This window comes from Mustela erminea, chromosome 15, assembly GCF_009829155.1.
Source record: "Mustela erminea isolate mMusErm1 chromosome 15, mMusErm1.Pri, whole genome shotgun sequence".
Taxonomy (NCBI): Eukaryota; Metazoa; Chordata; class Mammalia; order Carnivora; family Mustelidae; genus Mustela; species Mustela erminea.
Window position 1 is genome coordinate 74,776,766 of NC_045628.1, and position 18,202 is coordinate 74,794,967.

The window sequence follows — 18,202 nt, forward strand, 5'->3', positions numbered from 1 at the left end:
CCACAGCCATCGCAGAGCCCAGTGAGGGGCTGAGATCATGACCTAAGCTGAAATCAAGAGTTGGATGGTTAATTGACTGAGCCACCCAGGCACCCCATCTCTGTGGTTGTTAAGATACTCTGTTTATCTTTTTGTCTTCAGCAGTTTTACTATGATGTACTCTGTAAAATTTTCCTTTTTTATTTATCCTGCACGTACATTGGACTTTTGATATTGTTGCACAGGTCACTGGACTCTATTACATTTTTTTCAGTCTTTTTTCTAATTCTTCAGGTTGGATAATTTCTGTTCACTTATCTTCATGTTCATTGACACTTTCTTCTGCCATTTCTTAATCTACTTTTAATCTCAACCAGTGTATTTTTCATTTCAAACATATTTTGCAAATCTAGCTATTTAATTTGGCTATTTAATATAGTTTCTGTTGCTTTGCTGGGATTCCCCAGCTCTTTATCCGTTTTGTCTATCTTTTCCTGTAATTCTTGGAGATCTTTCCCATCAAAAGTTGGAGCTTAGTTCCCCTCCCCCTGACAATGTACTGGACTTTGTGATTTGTTTCTAAGGAATAGAATATGGGAGAATGATGCTATAAGTGACTTCTGAGGCTAAATCATAAAAAGGATAGTTCCTGCCTGGCTCTCCCTCTCTTAGATTACATGCTTTTGAGGAAGCCAGCTGCCATACCATGAGGACAAATAGCCTATGGAAAAGCCCAGATGGGAAGAAACGAAAGTCTCCCACTAGCAGCCAATGGAATCAATTTACCTGTTACGTGAGTTATATACTTTTGGAGGACTATAGGCCTAACCTGTACATTGACTAAAATTTCATGACAGACCCTGCATTAGTCAGGGTTCTCCAGAGAAACAGAACTCGTAGAGCATGTATATAGAGACAGATTTATTTTAATGGATTAGCTCATGAAATTACAGAGACTGGCAGGTCTAAAATCTGCAGGGTAGGCTGGCAGGCTGGAGACCCAGGGAGGCATTGGTGTCACAATGCAAGTCCAGGGGTCCTCTTTGGGCAGAATTCCCTCTTGTTCTGGGCAGACCTGGCTTTCGTTCTGCTTTGGCCTTCAGCTGATCAGATGAGGCCTCCCACATTATGGAGAGCTGTCTGCTTTCCTGAGTCTATGGATTTAAATACTAATCTCATACAAAAACATCCCTATAGAAACATCTAGAATAATGTTTGACCAAATGTATGGGTACTGTGGCCCAGCCAAGTTCACATAAAATTAGCCATCATAGACCCTAAGTGAGAGCGTTCTAGCTAAGCTTCTCCCAAATTCCCGATGCACACAGTAACAATGAAGATGATAAATTATTATGTTAAACCAATAAGTTTTAGTGTAATAACTTATTCAGAAATAAATAATTGATATATGACTTTATAGTTTATTTCAGCTGATTCTTAAATCTGGAACATCAATTTCTATTGGCTGCTTTTTCATTTTCTTAATTATGGATCACATTTTTCTGTTTCTTGATGAGTCCAGTAGTTTTTATTATATGCTGCACATTGTAGGCAGTCTGGATTATGTTGTTTTCCTTTGAAAGGTATTGAATTTTGTTCTGGCAGGCACTCGTATTATTGGTAGAACTTAAGAAAAAGCTACTTTACAGTTATTTGCTGTCTGTTGGCTAATGCATGAAAACAGTTGCCTCTTTCGTTTTGTGTGTTTACCGAAGAAAGTCTGGTACCAGTTTTTTTGTGATGGCCAGAAATGGAAGCCTCACCTGTGACTTTTTTCTTTTTTTAAAGATGTTTCTTTATTTGACAGAGAGAGCACAAGCAGGGGGAGCAGCAGAGGGAGAGGGAGCAGGCTTCCCAGTGAGCAGGGAGCCTGATGCAGGTCTCGATCCCAGGGTCATGAGATCATGACCTGAGCCAAAGGCAGATACTCAACCAACTGAGCCCCCCAAAGAACCCAAAACTTAATTTTTAAAACATATTCCTTAGTCACTTTCATGACTATATCTCAAGGCTCTGTGTGATAAAATTAATTGGTAGATTTCTAGCTCATAGGTTGTCTTGTATTGTCTTTCCATTAATTCTCAAAATCTCATTACTTGAAAAATGTTATTTTTCTTAAAACAGTGCTGAAATTTTGATTGGCCTTACAATATTAATAAACTTATTTAAAGCAGTAATGAAAGTGATTCAGTTTAGAAGCTTTAAGCTATCCTGGAATATTCTAACCCCCAGAAGCAGCTCCTTATTGCCTGGCTTGCTCTCATATTAGCCACATGAAGGTTTGAAATTTGAGTAGTTTGTTACCACTTCTGATTTAATGTTTCTTTCCTTCTCTTTTTTCCCCTCCTTTTTTTCTCCCTTGTTTTCTAAACCAAATATCTGTATTCTATCTGGTATATTTCTATGAAATCGGTTTTAATTTTACTACTGTGTACAATGATTATAAATAAGAAATTAATACTAATGGGGGAAAATAAAGTTTTGCTACTTGAACTGACATCATTTAAACTTTGGTATTGTGAACTTTAATTCACCATAACAGGGAGGGAAAAAAGTAACTGGAAAAATAGTCGATGATAGCAATTTTATAAACTGCTGAGGAGAGCTTAGGTATTGGGGGAAAGACATGCTTTGTGATACAAAGGTAGGAATTTAGCTTTCTTTGAAATATTGGAGAAGAAAACAGATTTGGCTGACTGAAGGGCTTTCTTCTAAACTTGTTTTCCCTTATGAAAACGTTATGTCCATTATAGGTAATCACTTTTGGGTGCTTCTCTTTGCTCATTATTAGTCTGAAGGTGTGTACCTTGTGACCATGGGACTTCTGAAATTGCTTTCTCCTAATGTGTATCCAAACAGGTTATCATAATTAGAACTCCCCTCTGTCTAGCTTTTTCTTTCATTTGTATTAGTTCAATAGGTATTTATCTAGCTCTCTACTGTTAGGCACTTATTAGGCACTGTGGGAATATAAGCGATGTACAAGCCTTGTCCTTAGAGAGCTCCGGGTGCAGTTAGTTGGAAGGTAGGCATACATTTAACCTAACTGTAGGGAAAACAGTGTCATGTGATCTTAGTGTTCTCCATGGTACTTTTTCTTTTCAAGTTTTTTAATTCAAAATTCCAGTTAGTTTATTCTAGTACAGCATAAATTCCAGTGCAGTGTAATACTACTTTCAGGTGTACAACATAGTGATTCAACACTTACATACAACAGCCAGTGCTCATTACACAAGTACACTCCTTAATCCCTAGCACCTGTTTAACACCCCCCCCCCACCCGCCCTAGTCCATGGTATTTTGCAGTGGAGAATGAGGAATAATAAATTCTGGCCAAAGTGCTTTTAAGTTAGATTTTCACTAATTTTCAGAGAAAAACAGAAACAAAGGTGTGGTTACTTGAAAATGAATAGACAGCTCACAAGAGCTGGTGCATTTGGTAAGACAGAAGGGTCTGGAATAGATAAAACAATAACCCTTAGAAAAATGAGAGGCCTGAAGGAATGATTTAGAAATCTAGGGTAAAATTAATGGAAAGAAAGATTATATGAAAGTAAAAAAAAAGTTTGAAGGACATTTTATGAACCAAAGCAACCCATGAAAATAAATTTTTAGTTGGAAAAGGAAGGAAGTATAAAAATGAGAATAGATAAAACTAAAGGCACCCCTGATGCCTCAGCCAGAGCTTGTCTTCTGGAGCACTTTCCTCCTTGCGGCCATTCCATGCAGCCTTGGCTGCTCCAGGCGTGGTGGGTTTTCAGATAGTCAGAGTTCATACATACGTAGTAGTTCAGGGCTCCAGATGTTCCACTGGAATAGGTGGTAGGGGCATCCCTTTTTATAACCTAGCCTTAGTAGTGTCACTTCTGCTGTACCCTGGGTTGCAACATTTACAGCCCTACCATTTTCAAGAGACTACCTCTGGGTGGGAGAGTGGCGAGACCACATTGTAGAAGCACATGTGGGATGAGAGAGACTGTTGCAGCCGTCCTGGTAAATACAATCTGCCATAGTTAACAAATGGCAAAATAACAGGCACAGCTAGAGCCTGGCCTCACACTAAGGCTCTTCTTCCTTTATGCATCTAAATTACAGCAGCAGGCTCAGCTTAATGTAGTCCTTTTTCAGCCCCTTTCATTTAATTATATTTTGCTTTTAGAATAACCTCCCTAAATCACTGAAGTGTCATAGAGTCTCTTAGACTCATTTCCTATCACATCAGGGTCAGAGTGCCTTTTTTTTTCCCCCTTTTCTTTGTTTAAGTTGTAGGTCCACACCTTATCCTTCTTAATTGTGTCTATTTGCCTTTCTCAGCCCTCCTTTGTACTTTTCTACTTACTCCCCCCAACGACTCTGGTATATGCATGCTGCTTCTTACTTCCATGTCCTTATTTATGGTACTCCCATTTCTGATTGTTCGCTCTCTTTGCCTCTATTTAAACTTTACTGGGGCCCCTGCCTGGCTCAGTCAGTAGAACATGCGGCTCTTGATCTTGGGGTGTGTGTTTGAGCCCCATCTTGGGCCGTGGAGCTTACTTAAAAAGAAGAAAAAAAAAAAAAAAAACCAAATCCAGTGGGGTGCCTGGCTGGCTCATTGAGAAGAGAATATGACCCTTGATCTTGGGGTTGTGAGTTTGAGCCCCACATTGGGTGTAGAGATTACTTAAATAAATACAAATTTAGGAAACGTTTATTGATATTTCAAAGTTGACATTAAAGCATGCTAATTCTGTGAAGGCTTCTTTGGCCTGGCCTGTCTCCCTTATGTCTCCCAGCCGTGTCTCACATGGTCCTTAATAAAAGGGATCTGGGTTTTCTGTGTCTCCCTTTAATCTTGTTTGTTGGCTAACCACTGGTGGTGCTGGCATGGGGTGGGGAGGCACCGCAATGAACACTTTTTGAGTGCTGTGGGCCAGTCCTTACATGTATTAGCTTATTTAACCCATGCAGCAATCTTATGCAGTAGATTCTCTTCCTATCTTTATCTGACATGTGAGGAAGCTGAGGCACTGAGGGGTTAAGTATCCCACCAGCGAGGCAGAGCAGAGCTGTGAGCCCAGACAGTCTGGCCCCAGAGCACATACCCGCTATCTTCTTCACTGGACTGCCAAGTGTGCTTAAGAAGAATTGTTAATATAAGAAGTGTATAATCCTTTTAACGATGTTTATTTAAATTTAGAATGTGTACTGACTTGGTTATGTGACATTTGCAGTTCTTTATTAACATATTAATTTCTTGTTAAATCCTTCAACAATATCATTCAGTTTTATAGAGTCGATAAATCCTACTTGGAATCTTCTAACAAACCACTGATACAACCAGAATCACAAGTTATTTTCCCCCAAATTACAGTGACTAGGGAACAGGATGCTTCCTACTAGGCTTCAGTAGCACTACACCCTCACTTTGAGCAGACTTATGCTCCAAAGTTCATTTAAGGTGACTGACTGGAACTTTGTTTCTGTGGGATAATACATTATATTGAACTTGGTGTTTGAGTTCTTAGGGCAGGCTGCAGTAAAACATTTTGATTTACAAATACGGTGATACTCTTAGCATTACGACTAAGAGCAAAGTGATATTTGTTTGCTAACATTCATCTGCTATGTGTGGAGCACTATGAAATCGCACTTGGGTTACATTCAGAGTTCTTACTGAGGCATCAGGAGCACAGCCACTTCCTGTAGCAGCAGACCTAGGGGCTTCCTGTCCTCCCCTTGTTTTTCCCACACCCCTCTTGCTGACCGTCTGAGTGCAGGACTTCTATGTCTCTATACCATAGTGAACTCTAAGGTGGGCTTGTTGGCTGGGGATGATCAAGGATAAGGAGCTCCCAAGATGAAGGAATTCTAGAGGTAAAGATTTCCAACTCATACTCTTTCGTTTTTTTCTGGCTATCTCAGATAACGCCTGCTTGTTTCTCTTCCCACTGTGGCCTCTCCTTGCATTGCTTTGCTTTGTCTTACTTTGCGTGTGTGAGTGAGAACTATAACTTGTTTTAGAACCATGTATTAAAATTTAGTTCATTCTATCCAATAATTGGCAAACAACCATGTAACTACTTTCTAGGACCAGAAATGGAGCATTATCTGACCTCAGAAGCTCCCAGTATATTCTTCCCAGCATCGCTCCCTTCCTGCCCCCTGGTGGTAATCACTGTTATTCCTTTTTTGGAAATAATTTATTTTTATCTTATAATTTTTTCACCTAATAATGTATCCCCAAACAAAGTTTTATCTTTTTTAAAACTTAAGTTGAATCACACCAATTGTATTTATCCGTATTTCGCTTCTTTTGTTCAAGTACATTTTTAAGATTCATCCATATTATGAAACCTAGGTGCTGTTCATTTTTGTTGCTGTATTATCTATCATTCCATTGTATTGGTCAGCTAGGGCTGCCATTACAGAGTACCACAGACTGGGTGGCTTAAACAACAAAAATTTATTTTCTCAGTGTAGAAGTCCAAGATCGAGCACGGTGTTGTTTCATTCTAGGGCCTCTTTCCTTGACTTATAGAAAGTCATTTTCTCCCAGTGTCTTTATGTAGTCGTGTTCTGTGTGTGTGTCCTAACCTCCTGCTCTTGTAAAGATATCAGTCAGACTGGATTAGGGCCCACCCATATGACCTCATTTTACATTAATCACCTCTTAAAGGCACTGTCTTCAAATACAGTTACATTCTGAAGTTGGAAGTTAGAACTTAACATAAAACTTCGGGGGGTTGGAGGAGACACAGTTCAGCCTATAATATCCATTATGTCATTATACCATAGTTACCCATCATATTATTTGGTGGACAGTTTAATTGTTTTAATTCTAGGCAATTATGAATAGTACTGCTATGAATATTTTTATACTCGTATAATGGCAAAAATGCCTGAGTTTCTTTAGGGAGATGGAGCATTCCATCCATGCAGTGAGTTGCTGGTCATGTTGCATAGCTGGAACAATAAGAGATAAATCCAGTCTGTCTTCCCAGGTGGTTGTTCTGAAGTGGTTGTTACACACTGTACTTCAGCCAGCAAGATAGGAGAGTTCCCGTTGCTTCACATTTTTCCAAAACCTTAGACTTTTTAATTCATATACCAGTCTCTTGGTGTGCAGTGCTATCTCATTGTGGTTTAATTTTTATTTCCTTCTTTATTAAATAATTTGAATATCTTTTCCTATGGTAGCCATTTGGATTGTAACAAAATCAAATGGCTACTAAAGGAAAAGATACATAACAAATATCTGTTCATATCTTTTGCCCATTTTTCTGTTAGGTGGTCTGACCTTTATATTTGTAGGAGTTCTTTAAATATTCTGGATATAAATACTTTGCAATATATGTTGTAAATATCTTGTCAAACTCCAGCTATTGTGTTTCACTCTGTTTATAGTCTTGGTGAATTGGGGTTCCTAATTTTAATGTGGTGTATTTGTCAGTCTTTTCCTTTGTGGGCAGCTTCTTGAATATATATAGAGATATTTATCTATCTATCTTATATATCTTAAGAATATTCACTCTAAATTCATTAATATATTCCTTGTTTTATCTTCTAAAATGTTTGTAATTTTGCATCTTATATATTTTTTTAAAGATTTTTATTTATTTGACAGACAGATCATAAGTAGGCAGAGAGGCAGGCAGAGAGAGAGAGGAGGAGGAGGAGGAGGAGGAGGCAGGCTCCCTGCTGAGCAGAGAGCCCCATGTGAGGCTCCATCCCAGGACCCTGGGATCATGACCTGAGCTGAAGGCAGAGGCTTTAACCACTGAGCCACCCAGGTGCCCCTACATCTTATATTTAGAGTAGTAATATATCTGGCACTAATTTTTTTAAAAAAGATTTTTCATTTATTTATTTGACAGAGAGAAAGAGAGAGGGGAAGCACAAGCAGGGGAGTGGGAGAGGGAGAAACAGGCTTCCCACTGAGCAGGGAGCCGGATGTGGGCCTTGATCCCAGGACCCTGGGATCACAACCTGAGCCAAAGCCAGACGCTTAACGACTGACCCACCCAGGCGCCCCTGGCACCGATTTTTATGTATGGTATGAGGCAGGATGCAATTTCATTTTTTTACCCAGTAGGCAGTAGTTGTTCTGGCATTTTCTCCTACTGCTTGAACCACATGTCTTAAATAGCTGCCATAGTATATGCTTTGATCTGCTTCTGGGCCCCTGTTCTGTATCATCGATCTATTTGTTTATCTCTGCAAGAATAGTACATTGATTTGAATCTTATTACTTTGTAATAAGTCTTAAATCCTGATAGGGCAGTTCCTCCCACCTTATTGTTGTTTTTCCTGTGTGTCTGGGTTAGCCTTGTTTCTTTCCATTTCCATAAACATTTTAATATCTGCCTGTTTAGATCCACAAACAGACCTTTTGGGATCTTTACTAGAATGCTTTGAACTCTGTATGATCATCTGGGGAATTGTCAGTGTCAGAAAAGATAAAACAAACTTTGGGGAACTGTTTTAGATTAAAGAATACTAAAGAGATATTATAACTAAATGCAGTGTATGACGGATTTTAAGAAAGTTTCCTGGGGAAAATGGGGACATGTTAATCTGGATTGTGTATTAGATGATTCTAATGTACCAGGGTTGAATTTGCTGGTAAGTGTAATAATTGTATGGATATCTTTGTTCTTAGAAGGTACATGCTGAAGAATTTAAGGTGAAGTGTTGCAGTTCCTATAGTTAGCTCTAAATTCAAAAAAAGAGGAGGAGAGAGGGGTGAAGGGATTGATAATGGCAAAATATTGACAAATGATGAGTCTAAATGGAAGGTAAATGGTTGTTGACTAATTTTTTTTTTTAACCTGTAGATTTAAGATTTTTCAAAATAAGTTGGGGGAAAATTACATTTCATTTTGCATGTCAGAAAATTAATAGAAAGCCAGATGCAACCTAAGTTTGCATTATCCTAGTGTGCTGTATTAAATAGAAATATGATATTAACACTGATAGTAAGACAGCAAGCATGATTGGTTATTTTAAGTAATTCTGTATTTCATTTGCGTTTACACAGTACAATACACCATTTCAGTCGTATTGGAACAGCAAATGTCTGTGGGCTGGCTCTCCAAGTAAAAAAAAAAAAAAAATTAATATGTGTTTCATGCCAAGTGCTGATTTCCTGTATCCTAGGAAATCTTCTTTCTATATCACTTTTAAAGGTGAGCAAAATGATTCATAGGAGTTACACTCCATGCAATCTAATTTTATAAAACTAGACTAAATGTTGCTTTTTACTAAAAGCAATTTGATACTTGAATATTAATGATTTTATTTTTCATAAAGGACTAGAGACCGTTTTTCACAGCAAGTATCTTCACAATCTATAAGGAAAGCTCTTTGAGTTTTGTTTCAATTTCTAGTTATTGCAACCAAGGCACTTAGGAAATTCAGTAATTCTGAGTCATGCCCTGAGTTGGAAATATTAGGTGGACTCAAGTTACTGACTCCTCTTTCTTTTACTGAATGTTAATACGTGATTTCTCATCAAGATGATTTGTAAAGTAAAACCTCCAACACTAACAAAAAAATCTTCTACAGCAAAAGGAAGAACCGAGCTGCTGAAGATCAATCTTCGTGAGGTTGAACTGGATCCTGACATTGAATTGGAAGATATAGCAGAGAAGATTGAGGGCTATTCTGGTGCTGATATAACTAATGTTTGCAGGTATTTTTTTTTTTAATGATCTGTGACCTTAGATATTAGGTATAGATTTGGCAGGAGGATTGATCTTCAAGTTAGTATCATTCCTAGCTCTTCACATGAAAGCAGCGACCCATTTCCTTGAACTGATTTCTCATTTGTCTTGTTTCTTTTCTACATAACTTCATGGGTCATTGTTAGATGAATGATTGTATAGCAATATGGTCACCTTTTATGTTCCTCTGATTTTTTTCAATTTAAATTCAATTAGCCAACATATAGTACTAACTAAAGATATACATCTTTAGTTCAGATACAGAGTTTAATAATTCATCAGTTGTGTATAACACCCAGTGCTCATCACATCATGTGACCTCCTTAATGCCTATCACCGATAACCCCATCCTCCCACTGCCTCCCCTCCAGCAACTCTGTTTGTTTCCTAGAGTTAAGAATCTCTGCTGGGTTGTCTCCCTCTCTGTTACTTACCATTCAGTTTTCCCTCCCTTCCCCTGTGATCCTCTGCATTATTTTTTATATTCATATATATACATATGAGTGAAACCAAAGATAAATTTTGTCTTTCTCTGATCTATCCTTTGGTTTTTGAGAAATTATACTGAATTTGGTAATAATGACTTTGACAAGCTAAGGTCAGTTTAGCCCTAAATTGTAGCCTAGTTGTATCAACATAAAATAATATTAGTTTTGGTTATTATTTTACCACATGCAGATGAGCAAGCAAAGTTGTATCAGTTGAAGCTAGGAAATACACATTTTATGTGTATAAAATATATTCTATATTTCCCTTTCACTGTAGTGACATCATATTTTGTAGACAATTCACCTCACTCAGTAAGGATTTTCTTTTTTCCCATCTTAACTATACTTCAATTGACAGCAATAGCCTTTCTTTAAAACTTTAGTATCTGTTGGTTCTCACTTTTTGTACTAGTATTTTTCTTACATACATGTAAGTTTAGTGGCACACAAGCTCCCAATAGTTCCACTGTGTAAAATACATATAAAATTTGAAGTTTTGGTTGGGTTGGCTTCCTAATAGCTTTTTTGTGAGCATTAATTGTCCAGTTCTTCCAGACCTTCATAATTATATACAGCTGATCAGAATGGAACTGAAAATAGGATCTGGAGAAACCTGGTTTAATCCCTTTAGTTGTCCACCAGAGCCCCAGGTGGGGGCCTCCACATCTACCTGATGCAGATACATTCATGTTCCAGAGAAGGAGTTTCCTGGCTTTACCTCCTCTAATTAGGTTGTAGACAAACTATTATAAGATTTGAATTATCTTAATATTAGCCATGTGTTTGTTTTCAAGTGTGCAATTCCGTATTTCAAAACTCTACTTCTGTTTCCTAACTTTCTTGGCTGCCTTTGAAGAGCAAGTGGGGAAAAGAAAATTCAGTACTATTGGAGTCCAACCTCGACTTTTAGGATTCATTAATAGTACATTTTATGTTTAAGTCATTTGCATCCTGTTTTAACCTTTCAGAATATCTCTAAAGTGGGAAATTCTGCACAGCACCATAAAAACACATGAAATGATCTTTTGAATGTTTTCTCTTAACTTTGTTACAATTGACAGTGTTTAAAACATTTGCATCAGTGTGGATTCATGGATTTTGTATGTTTTTAGGGATGCCTCTTTAATGGCAATGAGACGGCGAATCAATGGCTTAGGTCCAGAAGAGATCCGTGCACTTTCTAAAGAGGAGCTTCAGATGCCTGTTACCAAAGGAGACTTTGAATTGGCTCTTAAGAAAATTGCCAAGTCTGTCTCTGCTGCAGACTTGGAGAAGTATGAAAAATGGATGGTTGAATTTGGATCTGCTTGAATTTCTGTCAGTTCTTTCATTTCTGGTATTTTTATTTATAAAATGTGAAGAAATTCCCTGTAGTTTTTTTTAAAAAACAGGTTTAGAACTTTTCACTGGAGAGGTGCTTCCCTTAAAGGCAAAAAACTTAAAACCACAAAGAATATATATATAGTTGGGAAAGAAGAAAAGCTTACACAGGGAGCCTGATAGTCTCCCTCACCTGGCTTTGTGCTGGTAATGCTACGTTTTCACGCATTGATATTGCACGTGCAAAAAAAAAAAAAAAGGCAGCATATCAGGAGGCCAAAGAGCGATCAGTGTGCTCATGTAGAAGCTTGTTTACAAAAGGGTTAGAAGACCTCTCTTTTTCAGTTGCATTTGTTGGTTTGATTTTTTTTTTTCTATTCTTTGCTCTGAGCGTGAGGGACCCATGTATGTTGACTTTTAACATTAGAACTGGGTTTGTGTCAAATTAATTATTGTTAAAAATGATGGTTTTGAATTAAATAATTTGTTGAACCTTTAGAATTCAACTCTTCCTGTCATAGTCTATCATATAGTTGAATTTTTACCTTCTGTTCTCCCACCAGTTCTTCTATTAACTATCTAATCCTTTACTCAGCTTCATGATGTCCTCATGGCATGTGGTCTTTGAAGTGTTTTGTCAGGTTGTTTCTCTAGTCTTTAGTATTTTTTGCTGGCACTTATGTTGGAAGGGTGGGGAGAATATTACGATTGCACAAGAAGCACTTCTTCATTCTTGAATTCTAGATTTGTTTTCACTTTCCGTTCAGTATGTTCAAATAGATAAGCCTTTTATTTTCCTCAGCTCTAACAATGTTTGATTTTTGCTGAACTTGACTTTCATATTCTAAATAAATACTTTGGTATTCTAAGGAAGTCCACTCTCTTGTGGCTAATGCAAAACAAACAATATCTTTATAGTTTTCTGGACAGCTGGTTTAACAAAATAGCCTTATGCATAATGAGTGATGTTCATTTTAAAATTTTTAAATTATTCCTTGTCTAGGTTGAGAACTTGTACATAGAAGTCTGACATGCACATTGAGTTCAACAGGAATTAGACAATAAAAAGAGGCCAGAAAAAGTAGATGGCTTCTATCTAATCACAAGTAGAGCATCCTCATACTTGTTTTTTTAAATTACACTTATCCCATTTGGATTGGGCAACCTTTGCTTTAATGGTGATGCTTTTTAAAATTTGCATTTGATGCTATCTTGAATTCTCAGTTTTGGAGAGCACCCCCTGGTTTAAAACTAAAAATAATAGAACTTTTTAGACACTTAACAAAGAAACTCTTTAGTATCTTGCTTTAAGACATTTGTTTCCCCTGTTAGGAGTTGTATAATTTTCAGATAACTGAAGTCTGACTCTAAACTCCAGGATTTTATATAATGCAATAAATCACCCCTCCTTCCCTCTGGGGCATAGTTTATGAGAGTTAAAATCATAGGACATCATTATTTTATTTTAATTGAATGAATTCATTTTAAAAATTGAAGTAAGTTTTCTTTCATTCATTAACTTTTTAAATAAAGAAATAAATGATCACACTAAGATAATCTTGCAGACTGTTACCATCCAGTAACATTTTTTTTTCCCTGAAGTCCTAAGGGCAACTATTAAAACATGTGTTTTGATCGCTAAAACTTGTTAGACTCTTTTTCTAGGTCTTGTGTTATTTGTGTTGGCATGTATTTCTTCTTCTAAAATTCTTCATGGATAATATGGTAATTGTGATTTTAAAAAAGTTATCAGTTAAGTAGTATTTGGACACTCACGCTTCCTAGAAGCTTATCTTTGGTATGTTGGTGAACCAGGTACACTTTTAAAATTTTTGATTTCCGTTGTTTCTCATTTTGCTCTGTCAGTGGGTGGCGAATGCTTTGTGTTTCTTAACCCCTTAAAGGATCCTGAGGAGATTGCTCAGGTGTTCTGTCCAACCTTTACTGTCGTATGCTGTCTTTATCGCAAGACAGTGTGTTGCCTTACCCAGAATGAGAAAATTATTGTCTTCTTTGTTTTTGTTTTTTTTTTCTATGTTGCATTATCAGATTAGAAAGATTCAGTTCCTTTACTTCATCTGAAACCATGAGTGTTTTGGGCTCTGCAGCACAGTGAGGTTAGGACCGAGTTTTGTACAATTCTGTCTTGCAAATATGTGATCAGATAGTTCCTTCGTTTAGCAGGCTTGCATTGGTTGCTTACAGTGTACGAGACCCTCGGGTGGGAGTTCTGTGGCTTACAGAGTTGGACTGGCTGGGCAATTCTGACTGGGCACTTTCTATAATTACACTGTGTGGCTTCTGACTCCAACTAATGAAATGAGTTCACGTTTTAAAAGGAGAGGCACGGTAATCTGTGTGTGCTTTGAAAGATAATATATATAGGTTTTTCTCTCTTTCTCCTTTAAATCTGTTTTAAAATAAGTTTGTTTGAACAATGAAATTATTATTGATCTGGCGATTTTCACAAACCATTTCCCAAACTTCATGTTTATTGTAAACGTGTGCACGTGTAATTATGGGAGACATTTTGCTCTTGTTATCACACTATTTTTTTAAATGTACTTAGTGTTGATGAAATGTACTAGACAAATGGCTTTTAAATGTAGGCTGAAACCTTCTAGAAATCCAAGCAGCAAACTAGATGATGGCATCACAGACTTTCATCTTCCAGTTAGTAGCGCTGTAGCCATTCTAGCATGATCAAAACACACTTTGGGCTTGGACCTCTGTCTCCAGAAAAAGCAAGAGAGCTTGGAAGAGGAAATGTGTTGAGGTCTAGCTGCATAATTAGGGGCTTCAGCTGAGCTCCTGAGATTGCAGTTTTTCTGATGTGGTATTTGACTGTCAGAGTATAGGGTGAAACCACTAATTACTCAAAACGTGAGCGTACATATATCTGGTGAATCTACTATCAACAAACATACAGGTTCTTCAAGTAAAGATATGTGTGTGCAGCACCAATGTGCAACATAAATGTCACTCTTGCACTTGGCTATATGTAGCCTGACTCTGTTGAACACGAAATTACTGATAATCCTGAGGTTTTGTACAGCTTGAGTTCATGTGAACTCCTGCATTGGAAGTTCTTTATACTTTATACTGTTGAATCTCTGATGAGAATTGTAAAATGGTAGCCAGTTGGCATAGTTAGGTTTCTCTCTCCTCCAGCTAGGGTGGAAGATATATATAGACTTAGGCAGGTATATCATATTGTGTGGGCTTCAGCTCCTTCAGTATTATCTTGATTATTGAGTCCTTTTGGTGTAATAGTAGATCCCCACTCTTTCTTTTATCTGAGTGATAAATCATCTTAATCCTGTGTGATAGGCCTAAAATGTTGAGGATATTTGCTGGCCTTTTCCAAGAAATGGCCACATTAACTTGAAAGAAACATTTTTTTGAAACATTTTTTTGTGTCTTTTGTTTCTTAACTATTTTGATTGTATTTTTTTTTAACATATCACTTAATCTGTGATGCACATAATATTTATGTGAATCTAAAAATCTGTCACAATAGAGAAGAATAGGAATTACAGTTGGAGGACTTATTAGGGAATAAAAATATTTGAACCCCGAATGTTATATTCTCATCTCCACTAATTATTTTTTCAGAAAAAGCTAAAAACTCTATTATAATTATTATATTTACTTATTTATACTTTCAAATTGGGCTTTATTTATTTAATTCTTAAAGGATGTTTGCTTTTTAATATTGTTTCTTAATGCAGGAATGGTATGAGTACTTTAAAAATAAAATTCCTAAGATAATAGGTACATTTTTAAGCAAATGCAAATTAACAGTAATTCTTGAAATGTTTACTAGGTGTTTTGGCTCTAGACAGCTCTTTAACTCAGTGGTATTTCTGAATTTCCAAGTGACTTGTTAATTTAAAAAAAAAGGAAAACTAATAAGGTAATGTCATTTATTTTTATTTTACCGTTCTCACTTCTTGATCAGCCTTATTTCATGTATGTCTATAAATAACCTGGATACTGCTTTGTCACCGGCAGTGTGGTTTTATACGTTCGGAAATTCAGCACAACAAATAGGGAATTAGTATAGAGGTATTTTTCCTGTAAAAAGCTTCCCACTTGATTTTGTGCTCATAAAATGCACTTTCATTTTACAACCTCTGAAATGACTAAATATTGCCCTTTGGGCAACTCGAATCTTTGCACTTGTTTTTTCCAGAGTCTACCTCAGTTAACCAGGCATAGTTTTAGGAGGAAGTGAACTGAAACCATATTTAAACTCCGTTCAGCATCTATGCAGATTTGTTCAAGCACTTCCTTCTCTCTCCTTTTGCCCTCCCTCCACTACCTTTTTTTTTCTTTTTTTTTTTAAATCTTGAGATTTAAAATATTTGCCTTTGCAAAGCTATATATTCCAAATTAAGCCTCTGTGAAATCTCTGGATAATTCTTTCTCTTTTTGGTGTGGCTTCATTATTCGGATGTGTTTAGTTTCAAGGAGCAGTTTCAGACGTGACACATGTCCCCTTCTTTCCCATAGCTTCATAAATGCAGACTATTTTAATAACAGTAAAAACCTTGGAATCTAACTTTTCCAGTGTCCATTCTCTAAGAACCCACGTGTTTTATGAAAACACACAGAAATGGACGCAGGTCTATTCATGTGTTGGTACGGCAACAGGGAGTCGCCTTGAGTTACCATTTTGTGCATGGTTTCCAGCAGATCATTACGTGTTAGGATGGTTTGTATATGACTACGAGTTTTGTTTCAGTGTTTGTCTCTCAGTATTTTGAACCTAATTCAAAGAAAAAGACGTTTCTAAATTGTATTTCTTCAACGTGCTTTTCCTTACATTTTGCACTGTTACTTTGCTAGTCTTTGTGCATAGGTTTTGATTTGATAATAAATTTGATAGTTGTCTTTGTGCATAGGTTTTGATTTGATAATAAATTTCTAGAGTGTTGCTTGTTGCTGTTCTCTTTGTGGTTCCTATTTGATCTATAGTCACTGGTCCACTTATTGCCACCAGTGAGAGTAACAAACTCCTCACTGGTAAGGAATGACGTTTCCCAGAGTTTCCGTTCTTAAAAAAATCACATTGTAAACTTGACCTTTTGTGTTTGCCATGATAATTTCAAGTTTGATGGAGGTAATCTAAGAGTGGCTTTTTAATTAATTCTAATGGGTTTAGTAAATACACTTGCCTTATTTGTATAACATCATTGTAAAATGGATGTTCCATATGGTGAATTTTCCAGATGACTGTATCTTATTTTATGAATCACCCAGAACTTTTTTTTTTAATTCATAGACTTTATTTTTTGAGCAGTATATATTTACAGAGAGGAGAGTTCTTCCTCCCTCCTCTGCTCCCCTCCACAGCGCTTCAAGTCCCTTTTATTAACATCTTGCTTTAGTGTAGTATACTTGTTATACTTGAAACACTATTGGTACATTATTATTACATTATTACAAAGTACATAGTTTACATTAAGGTTCACTCTGTGTTGTACAGTTCAGAGGGTTTTGATAAAAGGACTGTGTCATATATCTACCATTACTGGATCATACAGAACAGTTCCAGTGCCCCCAAAATCCTCCTGTCTCTGCCTCTTCATCTTTCCCCTTCCCACAAACCCTCGACGAGCAGTGAACACTCTCTCTGTAGTTGCCATTTAAAAAATGTTATATAGTTGGAATCCTACTTTTACTTACAGTTTGCACTTAAGTTTCCTCCATGTCTTTTTGAGGCTTAATAGTTCATTTCTTTTTTCTGTTACGTGATATTCAAGTCTGTTTGAAGGACATTTTGGTTGCTTACAAGTTTTAGAAATTGCTATGAAGTGCTGTAAACGTTCATGTGCAGTTTTTTGTGTGGTCGTAAGTTTGCAGCTCATTTGGTAAATATCTAGGAATGTGATTGCTAAAATATATTGGAAGAGTGTGTTTAATTTTGTAAGAAACTGTGAACCATATTCCACAGTAGTTGTACCATTTTGCATTCCCATCAGCAATGAACGAGTGTTCCTGTTGCCCCACATCCTCTCCAGCATTTGGTGGTGTCAGGGTTTTGATTTTGCCACTCTAATAAGTGTGTACTGGCATAACATTGCTTTTTAAATTTCCAGTTCTGTAATGACATGTTGAGCATCTTTTCATATGCTCATCTATTTTTAGTTGGCTTTTATTGAAACCTTGCTAGAATGTGTCATACTCCTTCTCTGACTTGGTAAAATAGAGAATTTGAACTTAAACTTTTCTTCATGATTCAGGGTTATCCTTAAAATATGCTACCCTCAGCAGCTAGTGGAGTTAGGGGATGGGAAGGTGGGGAACAGGGCTTTGCTGCCTGTCACTACATGGTCTTTGAGTTTTGGTGTTTGCTCTTATAGCATCTTTACCATTCTGTTATCAGACTGACCACCTTTATTCCTCTTCCAGTTCCTACCTCCAGTCTGTAGTGAACCCAGTGAAACAGTCATTAAATGGCTTGTTAGAATACAGGTAAATTAGGAGTACAGTCCTATGGGGATAAAGAGTAGTAGGGAGCTGTACAGTTTTTAAGCTTTAGTGCTTTGTGTCCTTTCTCTAGGCTGTGGCCTTCTTAGCTTTATCTTTGGTTCCCAGACCTGTTCCTGGTAGACTCAAGTGTGAAGTCGATGTTTGTACTTGATTATATTGTCGTGTTGTCATATAATATTTATAGCCGGAAAGCACCTAGCATCAATTTAATTC

At 36.9% G+C, this 18,202-nt stretch overlaps 1 protein-coding gene across 6 annotated transcripts in view; it reads left to right on the top strand.

The window, feature by feature from the left end:
• KATNAL1 (katanin catalytic subunit A1 like 1) overlaps window positions 1-11,992 on the top strand; it is a 77,776-nt gene extending 65,784 nt beyond the window's left edge. For all 6 annotated transcript variants that reach the window (XM_032314748.1, XM_032314750.1, XM_032314751.1 and 3 more), the window contains exons 10-11: window positions 9,526-9,652; window positions 11,284-11,992. In XM_032314748.1, coding sequence (XP_032170639.1) covers window positions 9,526-9,652; window positions 11,284-11,482 — 326 coding nt within the window. In that variant the 3' untranslated portion in view covers window positions 11,483-11,992. The remainder of the gene's footprint in view (window positions 1-9,525; window positions 9,653-11,283) is intronic.
• The last annotated feature ends 6,210 nt before the right edge of the window (window positions 11,993-18,202 follow it).